The sequence below is a fragment of the Castanea sativa genome, chromosome 5, assembly GCF_040712315.1.
Source record: "Castanea sativa cultivar Marrone di Chiusa Pesio chromosome 5, ASM4071231v1".
Lineage (NCBI taxonomy): Eukaryota > Viridiplantae > Streptophyta > Magnoliopsida > Fagales > Fagaceae > Castanea > Castanea sativa.
The window spans coordinates 80,947,385-80,973,873 of record NC_134017.1 but is presented as its reverse complement, the minus strand read 5'-3'; the positions used below and the strand labels follow the sequence as shown (position 1 = coordinate 80,973,873).

Here is a 26,489-nt window from a genome sequence, read left to right as displayed (position 1 = left end):
ATGCCGAAAATATCACCAGTGAGTTGCAAGCACTCCTCAAATCAAAGCAATACCTGGGAGAAGAAAATAGAGAACCTAAGGGAGAAAGCACCGGTGTGGTGCCGGCCAAAAACCCTCCGAAGGTCAAGTTAGAATTTTTTTTCCTCAACGCTAGAATGCCAGAGTTAAGAATATTGTGCGTACCTTCATATCTAGGGTTTCTGTGGTATTTATATTGCGTAGAATTGCCTTTCTTTTAGGATACAACTTCCCCCTCAAGTTTCTTTCCATATAGGAGTCTTCCCAAACGTGTGTCGCAAGAAGTCCAAGTATGCACGCTTGCGTGGGGATAAAGCAAAAGTTGATTTAAAACATATCAAATGACATACAACCTGGAATCTTCAATTAATTTGTACATGACGGATACTCAGCCAAATTTAACCGTCATAGTCGCGTCACCTACGATGTCAATCCGTCTTCATGCTCTCCGTCCCTTCGAGTTCTATGGGAATACCCATCTCCTATTTTTATCCCCTTCACTACCCAATCTCATAATATGTATCCATCCGCTTCATGAATCCTCCTCATCAATGTCTACTTCCACAAGTTCATCCGCCTCATTCTCAGCTCATCCTCCTCGTACTAATGCCCAAAAGAGAAGCACATTAGTTGTGTCAAATTAATCTAAATTCGGAAATCAACAAAACTTGCAAGACCCATATATTTTGATATTAAACCAAAAATGAACAAGAAAAATAAATTTTAATCAAAACCCATACTAATAAAAGATTGGGCCAACAAGGACCAAAACCATAAAATAAAATTATCAAATTTAAGCAAAACAAATTTCAGCTTATGGGAATTATAGATATCAAGAACATTACGAATGCCCAAAAAGAAAAATAAGTATGTTAGATTTGGAAATAATTAATGGGCATACGAGATTGAATGATTTGGTGGCAGTGGGTTTGTGAATTTGGGTAATCTAATAAAATATATCAACTTTAAATAAACTTAAAACTTCTATCTAATTTGCAAAATTAAAAAAAAAAAAAAAAAAAGATGAAGGAAGAAAAGAAGGAGAGTTACCTTTGACTGATTGATTGAATCAAAACCGTTAATGTAGATTCTTGGGATGTGAGAAATAATGGGCCAGTAATCTCCTATCTCTCTTTCACAACATTGCTTGAGAATTGGACAGTCATAAATGAATAATTTCTGTAATGGAGTAGTACGCAAGTAGTCTGGCAAACACTTTAATTTGTGGCAACCCCCAATTATCAAGCTTTCAGCCGTGACATTATTTTTATTATTGGATCTAAAACCAAACCACTATCTTTTTCTTCTTCCACTTCATCTCTCTTTCCACCGATCCCAATCCATTCTTCACAGCTGTACAAAAACTCAATTTTGAGAACTCTCAGGTTGAGGAAATATTTATGATGTGGCAGTCGCCTTTCTTGCTTTTGTTTTCGGATTCTATTCCTAAAAATTCATCTCCCAACTTTTTCACATTTATTGCACCCTGTATATTTAATTCTTTGAGCAATGACAACTTCCCCAAAAGTGGCAAACACTCTAGCTGACAGCACCAATTGATATCAAGACTTTTCAAATTGGTCATCCAATTAGTATACACTGTGGTGCCCATGACGCCCCTAATTGATAATTTTTCCAAGTGTGGAGGTGGTTGTAAGGCATTCAAAACTGCTACATCACTCTTCATTCTTCTTCTCCTCTCTTCCCCTTTCTCATGGAATTGACCTTCAATGAAAAAATCTAGTTCCAAATCGTGGACATGTATCTTCTTCTTCAATTGTGCATTCTGGGCCACCCCTACATCTACCACATTTCCCAACCCATGCATTTTAAAGCTCCCTCGAAGTTGGTTCAAATTATTTAATTCTTTAAGTTTACATCCTTCTTTATCATTCTTACTGCCTATGTTGAAATCACTTAATGTTCTAAGACAAGTCAATTTCCCAATCCCATTTGGAAATTTTACTTTGCAACTGCCAATATTATTTGTTCCAACTCTAAGCTGTCTTAAATTAATTAGTTTACCAATCCCCTGTGGTAATTTCTTGAAATATTGACCATTATTAATATTCAAAGTTTGCAAATTACAAAGATTACATAAGGTTTCAGGCAATTCTTCTATTTTAACATTCCAATAAATATGAAGACACCTTAAATGTATCAAATTTCCACCGCATTTAGAAGTTTCGTAAATGGGCAATCCACAATTAATGTCCGTAAACATCTAAAATGATGGCATGAGTTGGATATGTGCATGCTAAATTCATAGTCCCTTCCACGAGAATGAAGAAAGAGAGTGCGTAGATTTTTTGCACGGTAAATGAGTTCAAGATTTTGCATTTCTTTTGAAAATTCTAAACTTAAATGGCGAAGAGTTTTACAATCTATCCCCAAATTCTTATCACCATTGATTTCAAAACATTCATTTATCCTGAATGATTGGGCAAAGTCATGCACTATATCATGCATTTTGCAACTTATTATTTCCCCGTTATCAATCTCAACATCTTGGAAGAAAGAGCGTATGACTAAATTTTCAAAGTATTCTTCTCCCGTGATTTCCATTTCTTTACTTTCCCTTGTCTCAATATATCCTTGTGCCATCCATAGGAAGACCAATTCATCTTTTGTAAAGATATAATCTTTTGGAAAGACACCACAATATAAAAAACAAAGTTTCATTGGTAAGGGCAAATCATAGAAACTCAATAATAACGGTGTAAAAAGACCTTTTTTAACATATTCTATTTTCCACAAATTACTATGCAAAACTCCCTCCCACTCTTCTCTACTTCTTTTGAAACGCATAAGACTCCCTAGAGTCTTTACAGCAAGTGGCAAGCCTTTACACCTATTTGCTATTTGTTTGCCAATGTCTTCCAATTCGTTACGTTGTTCTACATTCTTATCAAAATATGCTATTTTACTGAACAACAACCAACAATCCTCATTAGACAATACCCCCAAATTAATAATATGGGCACTCTCCATTATCATTGCAACTTTGTTATTACGAGTGGTAACTAAAATTCTACTACCTTGAGCACCACATTCAAGGGTATTTTTGAACGACTCCCATTTTGTTGGGTCTTCAGTCCACACATCATCTAAGACAAGAAGAAATTTTTTTCCCTCAATTAAAGCATGAATTTGACCCAAAAGAGTTTCAAATTCAGTAATTATTGAGGGTTTCATGTTTAGGGTTAGCCTCTTGAATGATAGCTTTGGCCACCATGCACTGATCAAAAGGATCAGAAACACAAACCCACCAGGTCATCTCTGTACTTATCTCGACCAATTATTTTGGACACATCAACGGGGGAACTAGTTTTTAGTCGCTCAACTAGTACGGGTTGCCTAGTCAAGTCAAACCCATAGGTCACTTTATCTTTGAGAATCTTATCTAATGTTTGTTTTAGGTTTTTTATCTTGTGACCAATCTCATGACGCAGAGAAAGGTTATCTACTTGACGAAAACAACATGACAGAGAGGGGAAGAATGAGCATGGTACCTCCTTCTTCTTCAGGGCAGCAGGATTGTTATTAGTAACAGCTCTTTCTTCTTCTTTTTGAATTTCTGATTTGATCCTTGCAGTGTTCCACTTGTCCAACACGTCATCCATCATGTAGTACACGTCTCTGAGCTAATCAAACCAAGGCATCACAACTTCGTCCGTGACTTGTCTTTCCTCAGCGTTGTTGAGCATTGCCTGGATGATTTTGAAACTGTTAGAAAGCATTTCGATTTCTTCATCAACGCCAACAATCAAGTTTATCTCTTGTTGAGCCTGCTGAACAGCGATTGAACCCTACTGCTTCAAGAGATCAGTAGCTAGTACAGTAGTTCATCAGCCATAGTTAATGGACACTGAAAGTTATAAGCTGAGAATACAATGAAGAAACAGAATGCGAATGACAAAAATAAGGAGCAAAGTGAGAAATAGATTACGCAATAGCAGGTGTGCTTGTGCTTCTTCGCTCCTACTATTCGGCTTTTATAACGAACTAGCAGTCTCAATGAATAATGAAAACATTTAATATTTATTTATTAAGATAATTGCTGTGTTTACTGAGGAAATATTGAAACAATTTCAATATTTAAATATTGAAACAATTCTTCTCAAAGTGAACTCATTGATATATATGATATTAAGCAAGCTCTCTAGATGAAGATTATTAACAATTGAGCAATATTATCCACAATTTTTCCACTAACCCAAGCAATTTACATACTTTTGAAACCACTTGACATATACTGTACACCATTATAATATGAGCAAAGGGTAATATCATATATACAAACAGTGTCCTTCAAAAAAGATTATGCATATTCATTAGTTTTGGTATCAAATATTGGGGAACTAAACCGAATTCATGGGGTTTATAATCTTGTGGATTTGACTGATTTTTTTTGTTTCTTTATAATATTGGAGAGAAATGAGCTACCTGACATACACCAGGAGGCCTACAGACTATAGCAATCGCTGAGACCTCCTTCAACTATGTCTAGGCCATCAACTACTCTTTCAGTTGAGACTATTGTGGTTGCTTCAATAACAGTGGTACGTGAATAATCCTACGGTTTTTTTTTTTGGCAATAAACTCCTCCTTCCACTTTGTCTAGGTCATCAAACTACTCTTTCAGTTGAGACTATTATTGTTACATCAATAATTCAATTACAGCGGTAGGTATATTTTTTATTTCAAACAAGCACATCTTTTCAGATTCTTAGCAATCAATGGGACTTTTTATAGGCCATTAACAATTGTTTTGGTTTTCCATCGTCATGGTTTTAAAAATCGGACCGGACCGGCCGGTTGAACGAGCAATAACCACTAGTCCGGTGCCGGAAAAACCCAATAACTAGTCAAAAGTTGTGTTAAACAAGGAATGGGAGGCAAATCCAGTTTTGCCCCCCGTTCGGTTTTTTAAAACCATGTCCACCATGCACCCTTAGTGTAATGGTCACTATACAATTACAAGTGCAAAGTTTTTGTAAGGCAGTGGGGCAAAGATCGGGGTTCAAATTTCTCTAAGAGGGAATTTCACACACATATATCTTTAGATTAGAATAAAGTAAATTTTCTATTTTGTAAAAAAAAAAAAAAAAACTGTTTGTTTCAGTTTTGATTGAGACTATTATCAGTGTTAAGATTGTATCAATTATAGTAGTTACAGTGGGTGTATATTTTTCTTTAGAAAAAAACCATATTTCCAGCCTATACAATTTTTTAGCAATAAATCGAGCCCTTGCAAGAATGAAAGTTAGGAGTTTTAGTATTGGCTAATTATGTGACAACTTTTTTTTTTTTTTTTAATTTGGATTGTGAAATTATATTTCGTATATTATGGTAACTAGCTTGTAACCCCATGCATATGCATGGACACACTTAAAGATATATAATAAGATGCATAATATAATTCATATATATATATATATATCATTTAAATACTATTGATAGTCTTTTTTGTATTTTGTTAACTCTTTAAAAAAATTTATAAGGATATTATTAGATATAAAATGTAAATTGTCCATTTTTTTTAAATTATTGTGAAGCACCTTTTTTTTTTTTACGATTCATTTATTCTAGATTCCTTGATTTTTGTACTTAATAACTCACTTGGATGAATATTTATGATGTGGTCCCACATTTGATTCTAAAATTAAGAAATAAAACTCTTTAAGAATAAATAATTTATGACACATAGAGCAAAATTAGAACTTTAATTTGGAATTCTAATTTAACTTCTTTTTTTTTTTTTTTTTTTTTTTTTTCAGTTTCACCTATTATCATATAATATAGGAAAATGCTAACGAATGCCCTAAGGGTATTGGTTAATAATCCATTTAAAGAAAGTTTTTATGGGAAAATGAAATAAAGCAATTAATATTTTGATAGCTTTTTTCATTTTCCATAAAAGTGGTATTAAAACTTTCTTAAAATGAATAGTTAACTAATGCCCTAAGGGCATTCGTTAGCATGACCCTATTATATATACTAGTTCTAGAACGGGAAAAGAGAGAAGGAAATTTGTCAAGGAAGCTCTCATTACCTCTGCATTAAATATACTATACCAACCAAGTCAGCCGCATTAATGACTGAATGACATTTGAATAATGCTAGGACAACCTATAGCTCTGGCAGAACACCCTTCAAAGGGGGATGAGACAAGTATCAAAAGGAGATCAACCACCCTATATGTGGAGGGCCATGATGAGAAGGGGAACCACTATTAAAAGGGGAGGATACCCCAGAGACGGGGGATCGAGAGATTTAAGGAGAAAGTATTCTTAAACTTGTACTGCCCAAGAGTGTGACTAGCTCCCTTGGCTGACCGAGAAGACATTTATAAACCTTGTACTTCTTTTATTTTTGTATTGCGACGCCTCTTTTCATCAGCATCTATTCTTGTTAACTTTAGCCCTTAGATTAGGAGCCCATAAGTTGGTCTGTTGCACCCATCTCTACAAATAAATTGTTGTGGGCCTAATACCAAAGCCCAAATACTTCAGTGCAGGCCCTTTTGGTATCTTTTTTCAAACGCCCCCCATAGTTATTATTTAATTTATATTTAGAAATAAACAATATCTCATTAAATTTATCATTGTAGGCCTCAAACAATAGAGAACATATGTGACATATTGTTGAAGTATTGAGATATAATTTATTGTCATAAATAAATCCAGATTGTCAAGAGTCTTGTAGTTTGACCAGTACCTTATGATATTTTCATTCCCGTCACCCCCAACTCTCAATGTATTAAAAATAAAATGCAAACCTTTGCATAACAAGGTTACAGAAGATAAGCGGGTTCCAATTAGCTCAACTGGTAAAATCTTTGATGGTTGAATAAGAGATCTGGGATTCAATCTCTGCATACATTAAAAACTGACTGGTGTTTTGGTCTAAAAATGAAAGAGCTCTGATCATAAAAGAGCTATTATTCGGAATGAGCGTCATGTGTTGAATCTCTCTAAAAAAAAAGGTTACAAGCTTGTAGGGTACAACAAAGGCATGAAAGATGGCAAGGAATTGACAAGATAGAGAATTACTTAGGTAAAATGTACATACAATTTTATTTGGAAATGTACATACAAAAGACAAGCATGCTTAATACAACAAAAGCATGAAAGAGGAGAAATGACCAGATAGAGCATTACATTACTTAGGTAAAATGTAGATATAATTTTAATTTTAATTTTATTTGGAAAATGGGCATTTATGGGTAGCAGTGGAGCTTTCAGTGGCTGCAGGTTGTCCCTTTAGAAGGCCTCCAAATAGCTCTGCTGGGTCATAGTACACCTCCACCTCTTCTACCCTTAGAGATTCATCAACCTATGCAGGGATGTATTTAGTAATTAACCAGCAAATGATTTTAATTAGTTTAGGCCTTGCAAATTCCAAGGCCGACAAAGTTACATCTATTATTTAACTAATTTATTAAAAAAGTCCAGCATAGTGTTTAGGGTTTACAAAAAAAATTTCTATAAAAAAGAAGTTATAGGAGTATATACTTTTCCCCAAAAAAATACATTTTTTTTAATATATCATATCAATAATATTTTAGCTTATGGCATTTGCTTTATGATAATTATTTTTTATTATTAGCTCAAGATACAAATTGATATTTGGTGTATGCAAACCCCAAAATATCAAATTTTTTTTTTTAACAAAAGATTTTATAAATTGAGCTAACTAGAACTTACTAATTATTTGAATTAAAAAAAAAATTACTTATTTGCTGGTAAATTGGTAGAGAAATTTTTTATTGTTATTGATACTTATTTTTGAGCTAACAAGCTACTCCAGCAGTTAGCACATGCAGAAAAAATAAAAAATAGAAAACAAAACATGGTGGCTAACCGACCACGGAAAAACTATGTAGTCTAAACTTATTATTATTATTATTATTATTATTATTTAAAAATTAAATTATACTTTTGATTGTTAAAATCTGTTGTAGGTTCCTTTTAAGAAAAATTGTTGTGAGTTTGATTTTGATTTCTCCCAAATTTCTTCCCATTTTTTTTTTAAAATTTCAAGAATTAAATCTGAATTTGGGTGGGTTAAAAAAAATAAAAAGAGATACAATCAATTTGACTATTGAAGTATGCGACTATATTTAAATTCATTTGAGCCTTTAAATTCAACCATAAGGAATAATGAAAAAGGGGACACAATTTTCTACCACAATTTTTATAATTATATTTTTTTATAAGAAAAATTTATAATTATTGATGTGATGGGTTTTTGAAAAGTCCAAGAAATGGATGATTCATACTATAGTTTAACGAAACAATCATAAGTGTTTTTATTTTTATTTTTTTATAAGATTTTTTTTATTATATAGTTTTTGAATGACGCTGAGGAACTTTATCCGCAACAATTTGGTGGGTGAGTAAATACTAAATAGTGGGATCAATACAATTATAAGGTTGAACTTTTCAACTGCATACTAATTTTACACCAGTAGATTACCACCGATTCCTTGTCTTTAATATTCTTTTTCCCCTATAGCACTAGAAAACCTTGCAAAAATATGTATTCTATTAAGCAATATCGTATAATATAATATAATTAAATAACGCTACGGATATGACAATTTCATAACAAAGGTATTTTTTTTAAGAAGAATTTCACAACAAAGTTAAAGTGTTAAATTGTTAATAATAAATTAAACAGTAGATGAAAAAGTGATATAAATGGTGAGTTCAAATAAAACTCTATAACAACTTACCACTTAAGTTTTGTTTTGAATCAATTATTATGAAAATATATTGCTTATAACACTAATCAATATATATAATAATAAGTATGAACTCTTATTATTACCAGTTGAATAAAAAATCTTAGATTTTTTTTTTTTGGAGAAACAATAAAAAATCTTAGATGAAAGCCTGATTTATTTATTTTCTTGGGCCAGTATATGAAATATATACCTTGAGAGTAGCCAATCCATAAAATTGAACGACCTCTCCAGTAGGAGCATGTCCTTTGAAGGGTCCCTCGAAGAAACCCCAGTGCCTAAACTTGAAAACTATTTCAGGAGGTCCAGTATAAACGCTAAGTACTTCCCATGCAAACCCACGAGGCAAAGCCGATCGAAATACATCATGAGATGATTCAAAGCTCTCTTCCTCTGCTTTGTAGTACTGAAACTCCTTTGGCAGTGAATTCTTCAACAACGCATTGTAGCTCCCAAGTCTTAGAGTTTCTTCTCCTGATAACCCCTCTCTTCCTGTGTCACCAAAATTCACCACCTATTATTATTATTATTATTAGCTCATCATGAAAGATATGGCGGCGTAATTAATAAGTCATGCTAGCTGTCTTTAATTTTTTGTCGCAGCCTTGAACATCACGGTCAAATGGTTCTTCTCTACCACAACTTTTATGCCACGACTTTAACCTAACAGATTGTGATAGATTATTTATTATTTTCACATGAATTTATGTAATATTATATGGATTTATTATTATTTTTTTATTGCTCACAATTAATCACATCAAAATTATGATAAAAGTTGTGTTTCTAGATTTTTTTTCAGGTCACATGTACATAGTAGATCATGATTTATGGAAATTAATTTACAGATCAATTTTCTTTTTGGTTATATTTATTTATGAATTAGATAAAAGTAATTAATATTAGAAAAGTAAGTGGGGGCTTTAAATATGACTTGAAATTTATCTTTATTACCATTAACAAAGAGCTTGAATTTCTCAGGGTTGATTGTCTTGAAGTCCTTCAAGCGAGTCTTGTGTGAGAGCTCCATCTCCCAGGACTTCACAGCATTTTGCACTATTTCTTCTAGTGACCCTTTAGGCCATTCCTGCAATACAAGCAACAAGATAAGCTATTAACTAGAGAGAAGAAGAAAAAAAAATCTTGATTTAATTAATTTCCACCTTAGTCCTGCCATCTTCGAAGAGCTTGTTAACGTCATCATATGTTGGAGGCCCACCATGTCTCCATTCAATATCGTCTGCTTCATCATACAAGAAAGACCTGTACTTATCTCCCATGGTTTTAAGTAGTGTAGCTTCTTCTGTAGCCATGCTCAATTTCTATGTAGGTTTAACTTTCTCTCAGTTTCACCTATTATTATATATATAGATAAGGGTTGAAAGTTAAAAGCTTGTTTACCTTGCAAAAATGAAGAACTTGGTTGAGTGAGATCAAGCTTCGATCATGCAAGCTTAGACATACACTGTCAATAGAGTCCCGTTAGACACTCGGTCAACTGAAACTCTATTATGAAAATTCCAAGATTTGTGTAACCACCTCAAGCCTAAACTATACTTATATTTAAACCATAGTTCAACCTCTCTCTCTCTAAGGCGCGCAAAACCAAAATCAAAAGAAAGATCCCACTCTTTGTGCAAGTGTCTTAATGAACCAAGCAATTTGCATTTATTAATGGTAGTTGAAAACCTTATCTTTCCACCTACTAAATGATTCCCTAACATTATATCCATTCTTTTTTTCTTTCTTATCTATTTCCACATGGACCACCACATTAATCCTAGTACTATGGAAATTAAATGTGGTCCAATTCGGACAGCAATTGTTATCTACCCCCTCCCCTAAAAAAAAAAAATAAAAAAAAAAAATAAAGGAAACAAAGAGTGTCATGAAAATTTATTCAATTTTGTTGGAGTCCAGTATGTGGTACTCCTTGCTCTTAAATGAATAGTAGATTCTACATGAATTTAATTTGTAGAGCATCATCAAACTAGAAAATTATCATATGCATATGATGTATGGAGTGCAACTCTCACATGACTGTGGGCCTCACGAATGTGAGAGGTGTGCTCCATACTACCAATTCATAAGATACCAACTCCATGGAACTAGTTTGGGTCTAGTGCTCCTATGCAATGGATCCATTAGGTTATAGATATGTGTCAAACACTTGTTACAAGTCCATATCCCAACAATTCTAGTGCATAGACGCACTTGTCCCAAGCCTTGTGCGAGCATCATAATGTTTTTGTTTCGAGTCCAATCCATGGGACAAACCCAACCAAATATTTTTACATAAAACCAAGATTATGAGGTGGCCAAATTTCTAGAAAACACCCTTGAAACCCCAAAAACCCAAATCAAAACACCAAAACCACGGATCTAAAATCAATCCCAAAACCCTATTGGCTGAAATGAGATCTTCATTCAATGCTTGAGTTTGATGGTTGATGACGACTGTAGAGAGGGAAAATTCCCGACCTATCACAAGTTGACACATCATACTACCAAGTCCACAAAATGCAACCAATTACAAAGCGCCACGTATTGCTGCTAGGTTTTGCCATCACTATTCAGAAACTAATAGAAATTTGCCAAGTGTCATTGAAATAAAGGCATGAAACTGCATCATCATGCGTCAGCAATGACACAAGCAGCCCTGCATCAGCATGCGTCAGCGATGACACAAGCAGCCCTGCACGTGTAAGCGATGACACAAGCAATCCAGCACGTGTAAGCGATGACACAAGCAATCCAGCACATGTAAGCGATGACATAAGCGGACCAATCAGGCTGTGACAAGTGTCACCAATCAGACTCCGCCACGTGTCGCTCACCCACCCCTAAACTCCTATAAATAGAAGCCTTCCCAGGACAGACAGAGGACAGAGAGAACAGGGAGAGAAGGAAGAAGATATCTTGAGTTCAGAAACCCAGAAACTCTGCCAGGATCAAACCCCAAAGCCTTTAAGAATCTCAAGAACTTCAACCTCGAATACAGACAACATTCGAAGCAAAATCATCCAAACTACTCGTCCAGATCTCAAAGTTCACTGGAATCAAGCTCAAAAGCCTCCAGAAACCTCAACAAACCATAAATCAACGAAGCTCTACGGAATCAAGCCTCTAAAGCACCGAAGAATTTCCACCACAAACCTTCAAACATGAAGAACATACGAAGAACACGAAGAACATACGAAGAACATGAAGAACACGAAGAACAAAGAATTTCTAACAAGCTCATAGCTAAAGATTCATTGTAATTCCATTTCAAAGATCTTCGATCCATCCCTCAGCTAAATTGAAGAATATCTTATGTTCAAATCAAAATCACATTACCACAATTCCAATCAATAAATCTTTCAAGGAGATCGAATCAGAGGATCACTCTTTTGTAATTACAGAGATTTGCACCACATATTTATCAATACAAATTTGCACTTGTGAAACTATTTTACTTGTTTGATTTATTTCGAACTAAGAAATTTAGTCGTCTACAAATTCTGGCACGCCCGGTGGGACCTCTCTGCCTCTCATCTCTTTCTCCTTCAAAAGAAAAGAAATTCGATTTGCTGTTAGCTTCGATGGCTTCTAACAAGAATGCTCAAAAATCGGTGATGGATGCTTCCGCTGCGGATGATTATGTCGGCCCAATCACTCGTAGTCGATCCAAAGCTCTTGATCAACCGCAACCCCAATCAACCAAAGAAAGCAAGCTTCATAATATCATCTCTCTAGATTTTCTTGCAAAAAGGAAAGCTACCGCTAAGGATTCATCTGTCTCAAAGGATTTTGAGATCAATGATGAATCATCTCCAACAAAAACCTTTTTTATCAACTCTTCACCCGTGATGAGAAGCCTAAGGAACAAAATGCCTTTGACTCATCCTGTCTCATCGTTTTCTCCATCATATCTAGAGGTCATGCCAGTAATGATGACCAACACCTCTACTGTGGAAGAAAAGATGGCTGAAATGGAACAAAGGGTCACCCTTCTCACGAAAGCACTTGAAGATAAGGATGTCCAAATCGCAACCCTGATGAACAAACTAGAAGTCCAAGATTCGGGTGAATCAAATCCAGACCTTGAGCACCCTCTTGGCTTTACCTTGAAGGGAGAAAACGCTAGGGGTGATAAGGGAAAAGGAGGTGAAGGCACTTCTCAACAAGGACATTCCACCTCAATGGCCTCGATATCTGTCCAACAACTGCAGGACATGATAACGAACACCATACGAGCACAATACGGAGGTTCTTCTACACATTCTCTCATATATTCAAAACCTTATACGAAGCGCATTAACAATATGAGAATGCCAAATGGGTATCAACCCCCCAAGTTCTTGCAATTCGATGGCAAGGGAAACCCTAAGCAACACGTTGCACACTTTGTAGAAACCTGTGAGAACGCAGGGACTCAAGGAGGCCTCTTTGTAAAGTAGTTTGTTCGTTCTTTGAAAGGGAATGCCTTTGATTGGTATACAGATTTGGAACCTAAGTCAATAGATAGTTGGGATCAGTTGGAAAGGGAGTTCCTTAACCGGTTTTACAGCACGCGCCGCATGGTAAGCATGATGGAGCTTACCAATACTAAGCAGTGGAAAGACGAACCCGTTGTTGACTACATCAATCGGTGGCGTTCTTTGAGTCTAGACTGTAAGGATAGACTTTCTGAAATATCTGCTGTAGAAATGTGCATCCAAGGCATGCACTGGGGACTTCTGTACATCCTGCAAGGGATAAAGCCCCGAACATTCGAAGAATTGGCAACTTGTGCGCATGACATGGAATTGAGTATCTCTTGCCATGAAAATATGAAACCTCCCGTACCTGAGGAAAGCAGAAAGTAAGTAAAGATGAATGACAGGAATGCAAAAGGCGAAGACCCAATAACTGTTAAGACTGCCATAATTAAGGTTCCAAGGAGAGAAGCAAAGGCAAATGAAAAACAACTTGAAGGATGGCAAAAGAACGAAGTGCGTCGTCTGACCTTTAAGGAACGTGAGCAAAAAGCGTATCCGTTCCCCGATGAAGATGTGCCAAACATCTTAGAACAACTATTGCAATTGAAGCTAATTGAATTGCCAGAATGCAAGCGACCAGAAGACATAGGGAAAGTTGATAACCCTAACTACTGCAAATATCATCGCATCATTGGCCACCCAATTCAAAAATGCTTCGTCTTCAAAGAACAAATCATGAAGCTAGCCAAAGAAAACAAGATTGATCTAGACCTTGATGAAATTGTTGGGTCAAACTATGTGACCGTTGCTTGTGATGTACTGCCAACTCTCAAGCAGGGGGCAAACACCAATAAGGCTTACAAATTGATTGACAATGATGGCGTAAGGATCGGCCCCATCAATGGAAAGTTCCTCAAACACTTCTCTGCTTGAAAATCGAGAACTGCTCCTCGGTAAGAGCTTAAACTACCCACTGCAGCACTGCAAGGGTACATGATGTTTTCCCATTACCTTTGAAAATGCACGACTAAGGAGAAATTAATCCCACTCTATGTCACCATTTGTGAGTGTGGCGTAGTGGTTGGATGCCCATGTCACCCTTGAGGCCAAGGTCTCGGGTTCGATTAGTGGTGATACCCACTGTTGCACAATTGGTACCCATGAAATGCCGTGGGGTGTAGGGCGATGATTACACACGTGAGCCCTCCCTTTTTGTAAAAAGAAACAACAACAAAAAATCATGAAAAAAAAAACAAAAAAAAAACAAAACAAAAGAAAAAAAAAAAAGATCATCAAAACCATGAAAAAAAAAATCATCAAAACCATAAAAAAAAATCATCAAAAAAAATTTGGTTGAACTACGTGATGACTTGATCCCTCTCCGGGGTACGTAGGCAGCTTAGTACTTTTCACTAAGTTCAGTCACATGAAAAAAAATGGCATTCCCCATCTTCTATGGACATTCTCCAACGTGTATGAAGTATGCTTTGCATCACTTATCTTCTGGGGGGCATCTTCTTGTACCTTGCAAGTCTAAGTTACACCATCTCTCTTCTAGGTTGTGCCACTTAATAGTTCTGAAATTTGAACCACATCATCTCCCTTCTAAGTGGTGTTGTTTCATATTATGTCTCTGAAATCTAGACAATGTCACCTTCCTCCAACATCTTAAGTTGGTGTTGCATCATCTCTCCTCTAAGGGCATGTTCGTGCAATGTCAAAATCGTGGCGGCATTCTTCTTGAAACTTCAACGTCTTGTTGGAATCTCTTTGCATCCTCAAAGTCTTAATGGGAGCTTCTTGAAACTTCAAGTTTTATTATAAAGGCCAATATTAGTGCAACTTCAATGCGAATGCGAATGCAAGTGCCAATGTGGAATGTTGACGTGGTTTCATGGCAACGATAAATATCGGCATGGCTTTGGTGCAAAGAAAGTGTTGACGTAGCTTCATGGCAAAGATGAATGTTGTCATGGCTTCTGTGTAGATGAAGTGCTGACGTAGCTTCATGGCAAAGATGAATGTTGTCATGGCTTCTGTGCAGATGAAGTGTTGACGTAGTTTCATGGCAAATATGAATATTGGCCCAGCTTCGATGCGAATAAAGTGTTGATGTAACTTCATGGTAAAAATGAATGTCGACACAGCTTCGATGCAAATGAAGTGTTGACGTTGCTTCATGGTATAGATAGATGTCCGCATGGCATTGATGCAAATGAACTGTTGACGTGGTTTCATGGCAACGATAAATATCGGCATGGCTTTGGTGCAAAGGAAGTGTTAACGTAGCTTCATGGCAATGATGAATGTTGTCATGGCTTCTGTGCAGATGAAGTGTTGACGTAGCTTCATGGCAAAGATGAATGTTGTCATGGCTTCTGTGCAGATGAAGTGTTGACGTGGTTTCATGGCAACAATAAATATTGGCATGGCCATGCAAATAAAGTGTCGAGGCAGCTTTATGGCAAAAAAAAAGAGCGTCAGTGCAGCTTCAGTACAAGGACAAATGCTGGTGTGATTTCAATGGCCAAGACTCGTGATGTGGCTACTTTGCAAAGATTATTGATATTGCTGCATAACAAAAACAAGCAACCACAAAGAACTTGTCAGAAGAAAATCTCATGGCACGTCTAAAAAAAAAAAAAATCAACAAAGAGAGAGAGCTTCAGTTCCAATCTCTAGCCTATCAAAAAAATATAAATAAATAAATCAATCAATCAAAAAGTGAAAAAAAGAAAAAAGAAAAAAAAAATCTCTACACTTTTTCAGAAGATTATGCTTTGAATAAATCATGCATACCCCGTATGCCTTTATATAGAAATCCTCTGAGATAACAGACAAAAAAAAAAAAAAGAGAGGTAACAAAGTCCAACAATCAAAGCTTCTCTTCCAAATTTCAAAATCCTCTGACAAGAGGCCGCAAAAATCTTCGGAGGATTTCAAACAAATAAAGAGAAGTCCAACAATGCATGCAATCTTCAGAGGACTTTAAACAAAAAAAGAGAAGTCCAACAATGCTTGCTTCTCTTCCACATTTTCAAAGTTCTCTGACAAAGATGACCCAAAGAATCAACATTCAGCGGCCACCATAATGTCTTCATCCTGTCAGGGCAGCCACCATAATGTCTTCATCCTGTCAGGGCGGCCACCAGAATTTCTGCATCTTGTCAAGGCGGCCGCCACAAAATTAGACCCAAAAAAAAAGAAAAAAGAAGAAGCCATAAGTCCAACAAAGACCCACGACTTTCTCGTCCAAGTTTGTGAAAATCCAGACCTTATTTCACAAATCTGACACCACAGGAGTCTTCTACAGCCTTCGATCCGCCAAACCTGAAAATTACAGGCCCAGATACCCGGCCACGTGCCACCACGCGCCGCCACAAATTCTCAGTGACCCACGGGTTTCTCACTCAAAACTGTGCAAATCTGCGCACAATTTCACAAAACTGACCACACAGGGCTCTTCAACGGCCTTAGATCTACAAAACCTAAAAATTTTAGGTTCAGAGGCCACCACACGCACCTCCACGCGCCGCCAGAAGCTCCGACGAAGTCACATGCGCTCCCATGCACCACCATCATCTTCCACGCGCATACACGCGCCGGATCGTCGTCTCCACGCGACACACGCGCCGGATCATCTTCTCACACGCGCCCCACGCGTCACACGCTCCACACGCACCACACGTGCCAGGTCAATCCAATGACGTCATCCTCCCGACCCGGTTCGGCCCGGTTCGACCCGACCCGGATCCGGACCACCCGAAAAAAAAAATCAAAAATCAAAAATCAAAAATCAAAAAAAAAAAAAAAAATCTGAAATGGACATGTCCCGCTCAATTTTTCGCGTACTTTCCAATTTTGGGGTCTGTTTCTTCAACCGAGACTCGAAAATTGCACAACAGTCCAATTTCTAGAAAAATTGACTTTTGCACAAATTTTGACCAAAAGTCAAAAATTTTGAGATTGACCTGTCCTACTCAATTTTTCGCGTACTTTCTAATTTTGGGGTCTGTTTCTTCAACCGAGACTCAAAAATTGCACAACAGTCCAATTTCTAGAAAAATTGACTTTTGCACAAATTTTGACCAAAAGTCAAAAATTTTGAGATTGACCTGTCTTGCTCAATTTTTCGCGTACTTTCCAATTTTGGGGTCTATTTGAGAATCTAAAATTTCTCAAATAGTGTGATTCTACAACTATTGGCTTTGATGTAAACTTTGACCGAAAATCAAGATGTTCGAGCAAAGCTTGTCCTATTAGGTTTTCACAAAGATTTTGATTTTGAAATCCAGGTATTTGTTTTGGACTTAGAAACTACACCCGCTTCTCCAAAGTACTAGCGGTGTCCAAAATTTAAGCTCTCAAGATCATAATTTGAGATCCATCCATTTGGTTTGGATTCCCTCAAAATTATCCTCCAGACTTGATCAAGGCTCCCCTTTCAAAAACAGACGAACTCTCACAAGTATGTCTCAAAATTGAAATTACATTGGGTCACTATTTCAGCCAATTATTTCCGTCGGTGCCTACCAGTCTCCAACCTAACATTCTCATTCGGCGCCTACCGTTCCCATTCACCGTTCTCACCAAAAAGTCTCGTCCGCCATTCTTAACCACCCAGCTACTATTCTTCATCTCTTCACTATAAATAGAAGGGTCGGATCCGCTAAATCCATCAAGAAAAAAAAAAACGCATACACTGAGTTATGAAATGAAGATTTGCTTCTTTCAAATTTTTAAATCCTCCTTCTCACAGCCAGTTCTCACTATGGCCTCGTCATTCTTAATACCTAGCAACCAAAATCAGTTCATAATCAGTTTGGAATCAGCCCTCTCATGGTTCAGTAGAAACCCTTCTCACAACATCATCGTTGTTTTAGGCTTCAAACAAATTTTGTTTCCCTACTTAACGACCACATTTGTTCATAAAGTTATTCATAACAAGGTCGGCATCGTTGTTACATGCTTTCTTGGATTTGGTTCACTAGGAAACTCAAGTCTAGCAGAGACACCTATTCCTAAAATCAGGGCTTCCGTAGTCTCTCTCCAACTATTTGGTCTCTCATTAGAAGCAGCGGTTCGGAACAAACAGCAACTTGGCTGGTTTCTAAAACCAGGATCACAAGTTAGCTCCATCTTTCATTTGTTATGCTTTCCCAATAAAGTTGCATCAGGTGAAAGTGGTAAAAAGCATTGGGGTATCCTACAAATTTTCTCCCATCCAACACTTGTGATGACCTCCAAGGTACCAGCTCATCAGAAATTAGCTTTTGGTGTCGGTGAATGGTCACCAAAGCCTCATTCCATGTTTCCACCAGCATGGGGTCCAAAGGTCATCATTCCTGGTACCACAAAGCACACTTTCTGGAATTACTCCAACTTAAGATCAGCTTGAAGAATTTCAGAAAATATACTTCTGAAATTACTTCAACTTAATGTCCGTCAGTATGGTCCAGTCATACAGGCGCATTCAACGACTTGCCGTCGGACTTCATTCAGCATGCAGCTAGTCCCACATTCGAAGGTGTACTTCCCAGAGACATCTACGCCAGAGAATCCCCAACATACAGGGTTAGTACCATGGTGTCATATGTTTCACCCATTCACTTTGCTTCATCACTATCTTCTTCACCATCAACATCAACAAACCCACAATACTCTTCTGAAATTACCTCAACTTAACCTGAGTGATGCGATAACACAAGCACATTCAACCACACTCCCACATGTTCTCTCTGTGATCCGAAGTATACCCTTCAGATATAACTTCACCAGAAGTTCTTAAAAATAAGAGGCCAGCTCCAGAGCTCTGCATGCTGTACCCAGCCAATATCCTCACCTCTTCTCTATCTTCAACACCCTGTGATCGCCACCAACAATCCAAAATACTCTTTTGAAATTACCTCAGCTTAACCTCTACCGAAATGTTTCAATCTTGCAAGTACATCCAACTTCTTGCAAATAACTTTCAGCCCCACTAACCCACTCCAAGTACCATTGAACACTCTTTTGAAATTACTTCGACTTAACCTCTGCTGAGAAAGCTCGGTCACACGAGCACATTCAAATACTAGCAGACCCCTTCTCAGTCTCATCAAAGCCTTTCATATGGGTGGGTCTACTCTTCTGCAATTACTTCATCCTGTTAAAAGCTTCACCACCTTCAACTATTTCACTAGAAGAGTCAAGTATAAAAAAAAAAAAAAATCCATTTTCTTTCAAGACTCATTCACTCACCACACTCCAAAACTGTGTGCATGAACGAGTCTCAAGGGGGCATTTGTAGAGAGGGAAAATTCCTGAACTATTACAAGCTGACACATCATACTACCAAGTCCACAAAATGCAACCAATTACAAAGCACCACGTATTGCTGCTAGGTTTTGCCATCACTATTCAGAAACCAATAGAAATTTGCCAAGTGTCATTGAAATAAAGGCATGAAACTGCATCAGCATGCGTCAGTGATGACACAAGCAGCCCTGCATCAGCATGCGTCAGCGATGACACAAGCAGCCCTGCACGTGTAAGCGATGACACAAGCAATCCAGCACGTGTAAGCGATGACATAAGTGGACCAATCAGGCTGTGACAAGTGTCACCAATCAGACTCCGCCACGTGTCGCTCACCCACCCCTAAACTCCTATAAATAGAAGCCTTCCCAGGACAGACAGAGGACAGAGAGAACAGGGAGAGAAGGAAGAAGAGATCTTAAGTTCAGAAACCCAGAAGCTCTGCCAGGATCAAACCCCAAAGCCTTTAAGAATCTCAAGAACTTCAACCTCGAATACAGACAACATTCGAAACAAAATCATCCAAACTACTCGTCCAGATCTCAAAGTTCACTGGAATCAAGCTCAAAAGCCTCCAAAAACCTCAACAAACCATAAATCAACGAAGCTCTACGGAATCAAGCCTCTAAAGCACCGAAGAATTTCCACCACAAACCTTCAAACACGAAGAACATACGAAGAACACGAAGAACACGAAGAACAAAGAATTTCTAACAAGCTCATAGCCAGAGATTCATTGTAATTCCATTTCAAAGATCTTCGATCCATCCCTCAGCTAAATTGAAGAATATCTTATGTTCAAATCAAAATCACATTACCACAATTCCAATCAATAAATCTTTCAAGGAGATCGAATCAGAGGATCACTCTTTTGTAATTACAGAGAATTGTACCACATATTTATCAATACAAATTTGCACTTGTGAAACTATTTTACTTGTTTGATTTATTTCGAACTAAGAAATTTAGTCGTCTACAACGACGCAAGGCAAGAACGATGACGATGGTGTGAGACGAGAACAACAATCAAATCGTCCTGGGCTAGAGCATGCATGGAGCTTCAGTTGGTGTAATGGGGTGGCTAGCGGCGGCTAAACATGAAACTAGTGAATTCAATTGGAAAATCTTTCCAAACCCTAAGCTCTTGTTATCTCTCTTCAATTTGGTAACCTAAGAGCTCTAGGAGGCGGCATGTGGATTCAAGATTAATAAACTAGGTTGGTGATTAAAGAGGTGTGGTGGTCAGGTTTTGGCTTTCAAAATTGGTTTGGGGATTTAAGATTGGCTGTAATGGTCGGGTTCTGGGTTTCAAATTAAAATTGGTCTGGTGATTTAAGATTAGTTGTATTTTGGTTGTTTTCATTTGTGATTGAGATTGTGAGGAGGATAAATGATGGGTTTAATAGTTTATGAATGTTGTGATGTCTTTAATGAAATTGGTCTTTCTATTGATGTACTAATTGATGGTGTGTGTATATATATATATATTCTTTTTTTTTTTTTGGTCAAATGTCAAAAATAAAATTTGACATTTGTATTTCTATGTTTGGTTGGCAAGAAAAGTACATGAAAATGCAAAGAAAATCTGAGATTTCTTTTTTCATTTTCAAAATTACAATTTTATTTTTCAAATTAAATGTTGATATGACATCAAAAAATATTCAATAAATATTTTATTTTATTTTTTTTGCCATGTCAACATCAAATATATTAATTGTGCACACTGTTTGCCACGTAAGTATTTTCCGTTATTAAGTTAAAATTGACTACAAGTTGAAAAATAACAAGATCCAAATTGATTACTACAAAAATGAGAAATTATTACATACTTCGGGAGTATCATAAATATGTACTCCCTTATCTCACATGAATTGTGGGTTCTATCATAAATTTAATTAGTGAAGACCCACAATTATGTGAGAAGTGATAGAATGCATTTATAATACTCCGGAAGTACTTAATGATTACCAACAAAAATATGAAATTAAACCAAATTGACTGTGATCTCAAAGTGGAGAAACAAAAATGGTATTTTTGCAAACTATTACTACATAATATTTTGGGAAGCCACCATACCAATGGGTAAGCATGATTAATATAACGTTTATTAAGAAAAAATGCGGGTCTTTGGGGATATGATATTATAGGTAACATGTTACAGATCGACTGGTTTCATCCCCTTAATTTATTTTATTTTATTTAAGTATTTATTTATGTTAGGAGAGACAGGTTCCATCCATAAATTGAGGTAGCCACATACAAATAAAAGTCAACTTTAGTTGGTTGAGAAAGAGAAATTAGAAAAACAATTTATTTAAATAAGAAACTCCCATTAATCCCAAATCCAAATTAAGAATCAAAGTGATCGCAAATGATCAACATTTTTTAATATTATATTGAAAATTAGCTGGATTCATATCATATGCTCAAGGTAGCAGGTAGACGACTTTGACTTTCGAACATTCAGAACCGGTATTAGGATTTCTTTTGTTATTATCAAATGGGAATAAAAAGTTTCGCCAGCTAAGTGCTAAATAAACGACAAAGTACTTTCTATAAAAGGAGTCATTTGTTAGAAAACTAGTCATTTTCCAAGACGTTTCAGCAAGTGTTTCAGCAATGACGTTTTCTAGAAAACGAGTCATTTTTCAAGAAGTATTTTCTATAAAATTATCTTATTTTCTAATGTTTGATAACAACTTTAAATGAGTTGAAAAACAACCTTCTAATTTTTCTTATTTAGCTTGTTGTGGGATATAATTGTTTTTCAAAAAAAATTAATGGAAAACAATCTCTAAAAATAAGCCATATTTTTTATGTTGACCAAAGATAGTTTTCCTTTGACTCATCTTTTTTTATGCTACCAAACACTAAAAAACATACAAAACTATTTTTACACAAATTTTTCCATCGAAACAAACGGAGCGTAAATTGGTACAATAATAGTACAATAATCATCTAACATTTAAGGCTTAAAGAGTTGATTGATATGTAGCCATGGAAGAAACAATTTTAAGTTTGGATATTAAGGTATTATCAAAAATATGTATAGAATTTAAAAAGCCAAAAATATTAAAAATCTAAGACTAAATATATATTAAAAACAAGTAATATGATATCCATTCAATGATAACAAGATATAAACAAAAGAAAAAGACATAAAATAATTGTTTCTCAATAGATTTCAAATCAATAATTTATCAAAATGGGACTTGATATTCTTTTAAATTTGGAAAATAATGTAAGATTTATTTTTTACTAAATTAAATAATTTTGATTTCAATATCCCTTTCTTTTCTTTTTTTTTAATGATATTTGCATATTACATTAAAACATTAGCTAGATCCCATTGGTGGGAGTTTCAGAGACGACTTTCTAACACAGAATTGTTATGATCACATGGGAAGAAAAAGTTTTGCCAACTAAGTCCTGAACTAGACTCGCAGTCCACTGCTATTTATTTATTTTAGGTAAATAGTGGGGAGAAGAAAATAGGTATGCATCTAATTCACATTTATACATTACAAAGATATCATTACAATTTGGCATTTATATACTATATGCTCCTACCCCAGTTGAACTTATACATGTGAGTGCTTTAAGTAGTCCACTCCGTTATGTAAGTTGTACTTTTCTTGATTAAGTGGCAAGCAACAAGTGGCTATTGTTAATTAAAAGAGAAAAATATGCCAACAAGTGGACTCGACTACGTACCTTTTTTTATACAAGTAAACTAATCAACAGAAGCAACGCCCACCACCAAACCAGAAAACTATATCCTTTTGGCATTATACTATGTAATTGCTCTTTTCCCATGCAAGTAGCAACGTCACATGAGAAGAAGAAGCTTACAAATATATAAAAAGATTAATTTGCCACCTAATCAAGATAAAGCACAATGTACCAAATATTTTTTGTGCATGTTCTCTCTAATGTGGATAGACAGGTTTGCTCTTATCCCTTTATACAAAAGGTTTGGGCCTTTACGAGCCCATTTTTCACTATTGGGCTATAAAAATATAAGGGTCTTAGGCTCTATTTGTTTCAGCTTGCCCAAGTTGTTATGTATCAAATTTGCCCAAGTTGTTCTGCAGTAGATCCATTTTGGGCTTTCCTCCTTTTTTCATGGTATTATGGGCTATGTCAGGCCCATAATTACTCTCCTTGGAAGAAGTCCCTTCTTGAGGTTACTTTTCAGTATACTATTCTGTCAACCTTCATCTCTTATTTCACTTTTTTATTTTATTTTATTTTATTTTTACTAATTCTCTATGTTACTTATTCTCTATGAGAAAACAAATCCATATTATATATTAATTACTGCCTAGTTGCCAGTAATTATAAACTTGTTACTTGTAGCCCCACTTACAAGCCTCATTCATCATGTTTCTGAACCAATTAAGTACAACAAGCTATATGTAAAGTTCAAATAAATAAATAAATAAAAATTAAGGAACGTTTTTACATAGATTATTGAGGATTAATATATTCTATTGGCTACTCTTTAATAATTCCCGCTATCATATCATTCTTTTATTTACCATTTCAAGGCAAAGTCACGAGGGTAACATGATTGCAACATTGTATGTAGTCATTGGTCTTTATGTAAGGAACATTTACATAGAAAATTGAGAATAAACATATTCTATTGGCTACTTTTTGATAATTCTCTATATCATATTTTTTTAATATTTAAAAAAAAAAAATCTATTTTGACCATTTCAAGGCAAAGTTACGAGGGTAACAAGTCACTTGAGGATGATTGTAGGCTAATTGAGAAAGGGTTGTTTTTCCAATACCTCCCATGCCCACTAAGGAGATGACACAAGGTTTATTTTCTTCTTGACTATCCTTGCCTAATAGGTTTCTCACCAGGTCATCTCTGTACTTATCTCGACCAATTATTTTGGACAAATCAACAGGGGAACTAGTTTTTAGTCGCTCAACTAGTACAGGTTGCCTAGTCAAGTCAAACCCATAGGTCACCTTGTCTTTGAGAATGTTATCTAATGATTGTTTCAGGTTTTCTACTTTGTGACCAATATCATGACGCAGAGAAAGGTTATCTACTTGACGAAAACAACATGACAGAGAGGGGAAGAATGGACATGGTACCTTCTTCTTCTTCTTCTTCTTCTTCAGGGCAGCAGGATTGTTATTAGTAACAGCTCTTTCTTCTTCTTTTTGAATTTCTGATTTGATACTTGCAGTGTTCCACATGTCCAACACGTCATCCATCATGTAGTACACGTCTCTGAGCTGATCTAACCAAGGCTTTACAGCTGCTTCCGTCCACTGTCTCTCCTCAGCATCATTGAGCATCGCCTGGACGATTTTGAAACTGTTAGAAAGCTTTTCGATTTCTTCGTCAACGCCAACAATCAAGTTTATCTCTTGTTGAGCCTGCTGAACAGCAATTGAACCCAACTGCTTCAAGAGATCAGTAGCTATTGACAGTAGTGCATCAGCCATAGTCAATGGAGACTGAAAGTTATAAGTTGAGAATACAGTAAAGAAGCAGAATGCGAATGACAAAAATAAGGAGCAAAGTGAGAAGTAGATTACGCAATAGCAGGTGCGCTTGTGCTTCTTCTCTCCTACTATTCGGCTTTTAAAATGAACTAGCAGTCTCAGTGAATAATGAAAACATTTAATATTTATTTATTAAGACCCTGCTCTTTTTGTTGGAGGGTAGGTATGCAATATTTTGTATCATTATCACAATAATGCATTCTAATAACCTCCCTGAAAACATTGCCTTAAACCAATGTGCTTTTAGTTCTAATGATTTTATATTAAACCCTACACTATTTTTATTTTTTTATTTTTTTATTTTATCGTTATGTGGCTAATTTTTGGAGCTTGAAAACTTGGCGCAGTGACAAACATGATCTGCGCAAGGAAACTTTGCAGAAGCAATATGAAGTGGTAAACATTACATCTTGTGAATGTTTTACAAAACCTTATGTTAAAAATGTCAATGTTGAATCTTAAAACAGGTCAATTATGTATTGTAGACTGTTTTTAATTATACATTGAATATGCTTGTAAAAATTTGAAAGTTCACTTGGTGTGTAAAACACTAGTGAATGTTTAGACCCCCAATTTCAAGATAACCAACACAAACTTATATTCAAACAATATATGTGTGACACGATAAATATAAGCTATACCCAAATTTGTAAAACACTCTAAACCATAATTAATCACAACCACAACATCAATTAAAAGGAAAAGAGGATGGAAGAGAGATGCAAACACAAAGATAACATCGGCACGTGTTATCGAAGAGGAAACCGAAAAACTCGGCAAAAAACCTCTCTGCCCTCCAAGCGGTGAAATGATCCACTAAAAAATTAGTTGGGATACATGAATAGCAATAGACCCTCCAACCCTAATCTACCCGATACACCTAAGCCCTCTAGGGTTTATCTCTCAAAATTCTCTCTAGAAGCATTCTACATTTCGTGGGTAAAAGGGTATATATAGTAGGGTATGTGAGGCAATGTGAAAAGTCATTTTTTCTACAAAATAGGGGGCTTTGGCGACTCACTCGCGACTGGGACAAGTCGCGAGTTCTAGTCGCCAAATAACAGAATGGCCAAACTGCACTTTTTGTCCTGTACTGACCCTTCACCTTCCTGCATACTCCACATGTGTGACACTTCTGCGAGTCATCACTCGTGAGTCAATCGCGAGTCCAATCGCGAGAATTCTTTTGAATGCACACACTTGATCAAATCTTCACACTCTCTCACACACAATTCTTACATAATTCTAACCTAAATACATGGTTTCTAATTACTGAATTACAAGCAAATTTGGCACGGAATAAAACCAACACATGGTTGAATAAATTCAACCTTACAAAATTAAAATAAATAAAAAGGTTTCCTAATGGATCTTCCTGTTAGACTTTACCAATTCGACTAAAATCTTGTTGCTGCAATTACAGGTTCAAA

The 26,489-nt window shown here is 36.0% G+C and overlaps 1 protein-coding gene and 1 pseudogene across 3 annotated transcripts; both read right to left on the bottom strand.

Annotated features, from left to right (window-relative positions):
* Nucleotides 1–573: 573 nt before the first annotated feature.
* On the bottom strand, nucleotides 574–25,096 carry LOC142635923 (putative disease resistance protein RGA3; annotated as a pseudogene).
* LOC142633490 (pathogen-related protein-like) lies at nucleotides 7,054–10,406 on the bottom strand. Of its 3 annotated transcripts, none has more exons than XM_075807726.1 (5): nucleotides 10,169–10,406; nucleotides 9,931–10,089; nucleotides 9,722–9,854; nucleotides 8,961–9,259; nucleotides 7,054–7,356 (listed from the first exon to the last, which is right to left on the bottom strand). In XM_075807726.1, exons 2-5 carry the CDS (start codon nucleotides 10,078–10,080, stop codon nucleotides 7,222–7,224), a joined length of 717 nt encoding a protein of 238 aa, XP_075663841.1. In that variant the 5' UTR covers nucleotides 10,081–10,089; nucleotides 10,169–10,406; the 3' UTR covers nucleotides 7,054–7,221. The 3 variants fall into 3 exon arrangements, with proteins under 3 accessions (XP_075663841.1, XP_075663843.1, XP_075663842.1); XM_075807728.1 differs by having other exon boundaries at nucleotides 9,931–10,070; XM_075807727.1 differs by lacking the exon at nucleotides 10,169–10,406 and having other exon boundaries at nucleotides 9,931–10,154.
* Nucleotides 25,097–26,489: the final 1,393 nt, after the last annotated feature.

Excerpts from the sequence above, each read along its gene's own strand:
- LOC142633490 (XM_075807726.1), bottom strand. The coding sequence starts at position 10,080 with ATGGCTACAGAAGAAGCTACACTACTTAAAACCATGGGAGATAAGTAC. Across the intron at positions 9,260-9,721 it reads ATTCAAGCTCTTTGTTAATG|GAAGAGAGGGGTTATCAGGA; the intron begins GTAATAAAGATA and ends TTGGTGACACAG. Across the intron at positions 7,357-8,960 it reads ATGGATTGGCTACTCTCAAG|GTTGATGAATCTCTAAGGGT; the intron begins GTATATATTTCA and ends ATCCCTGCATAG.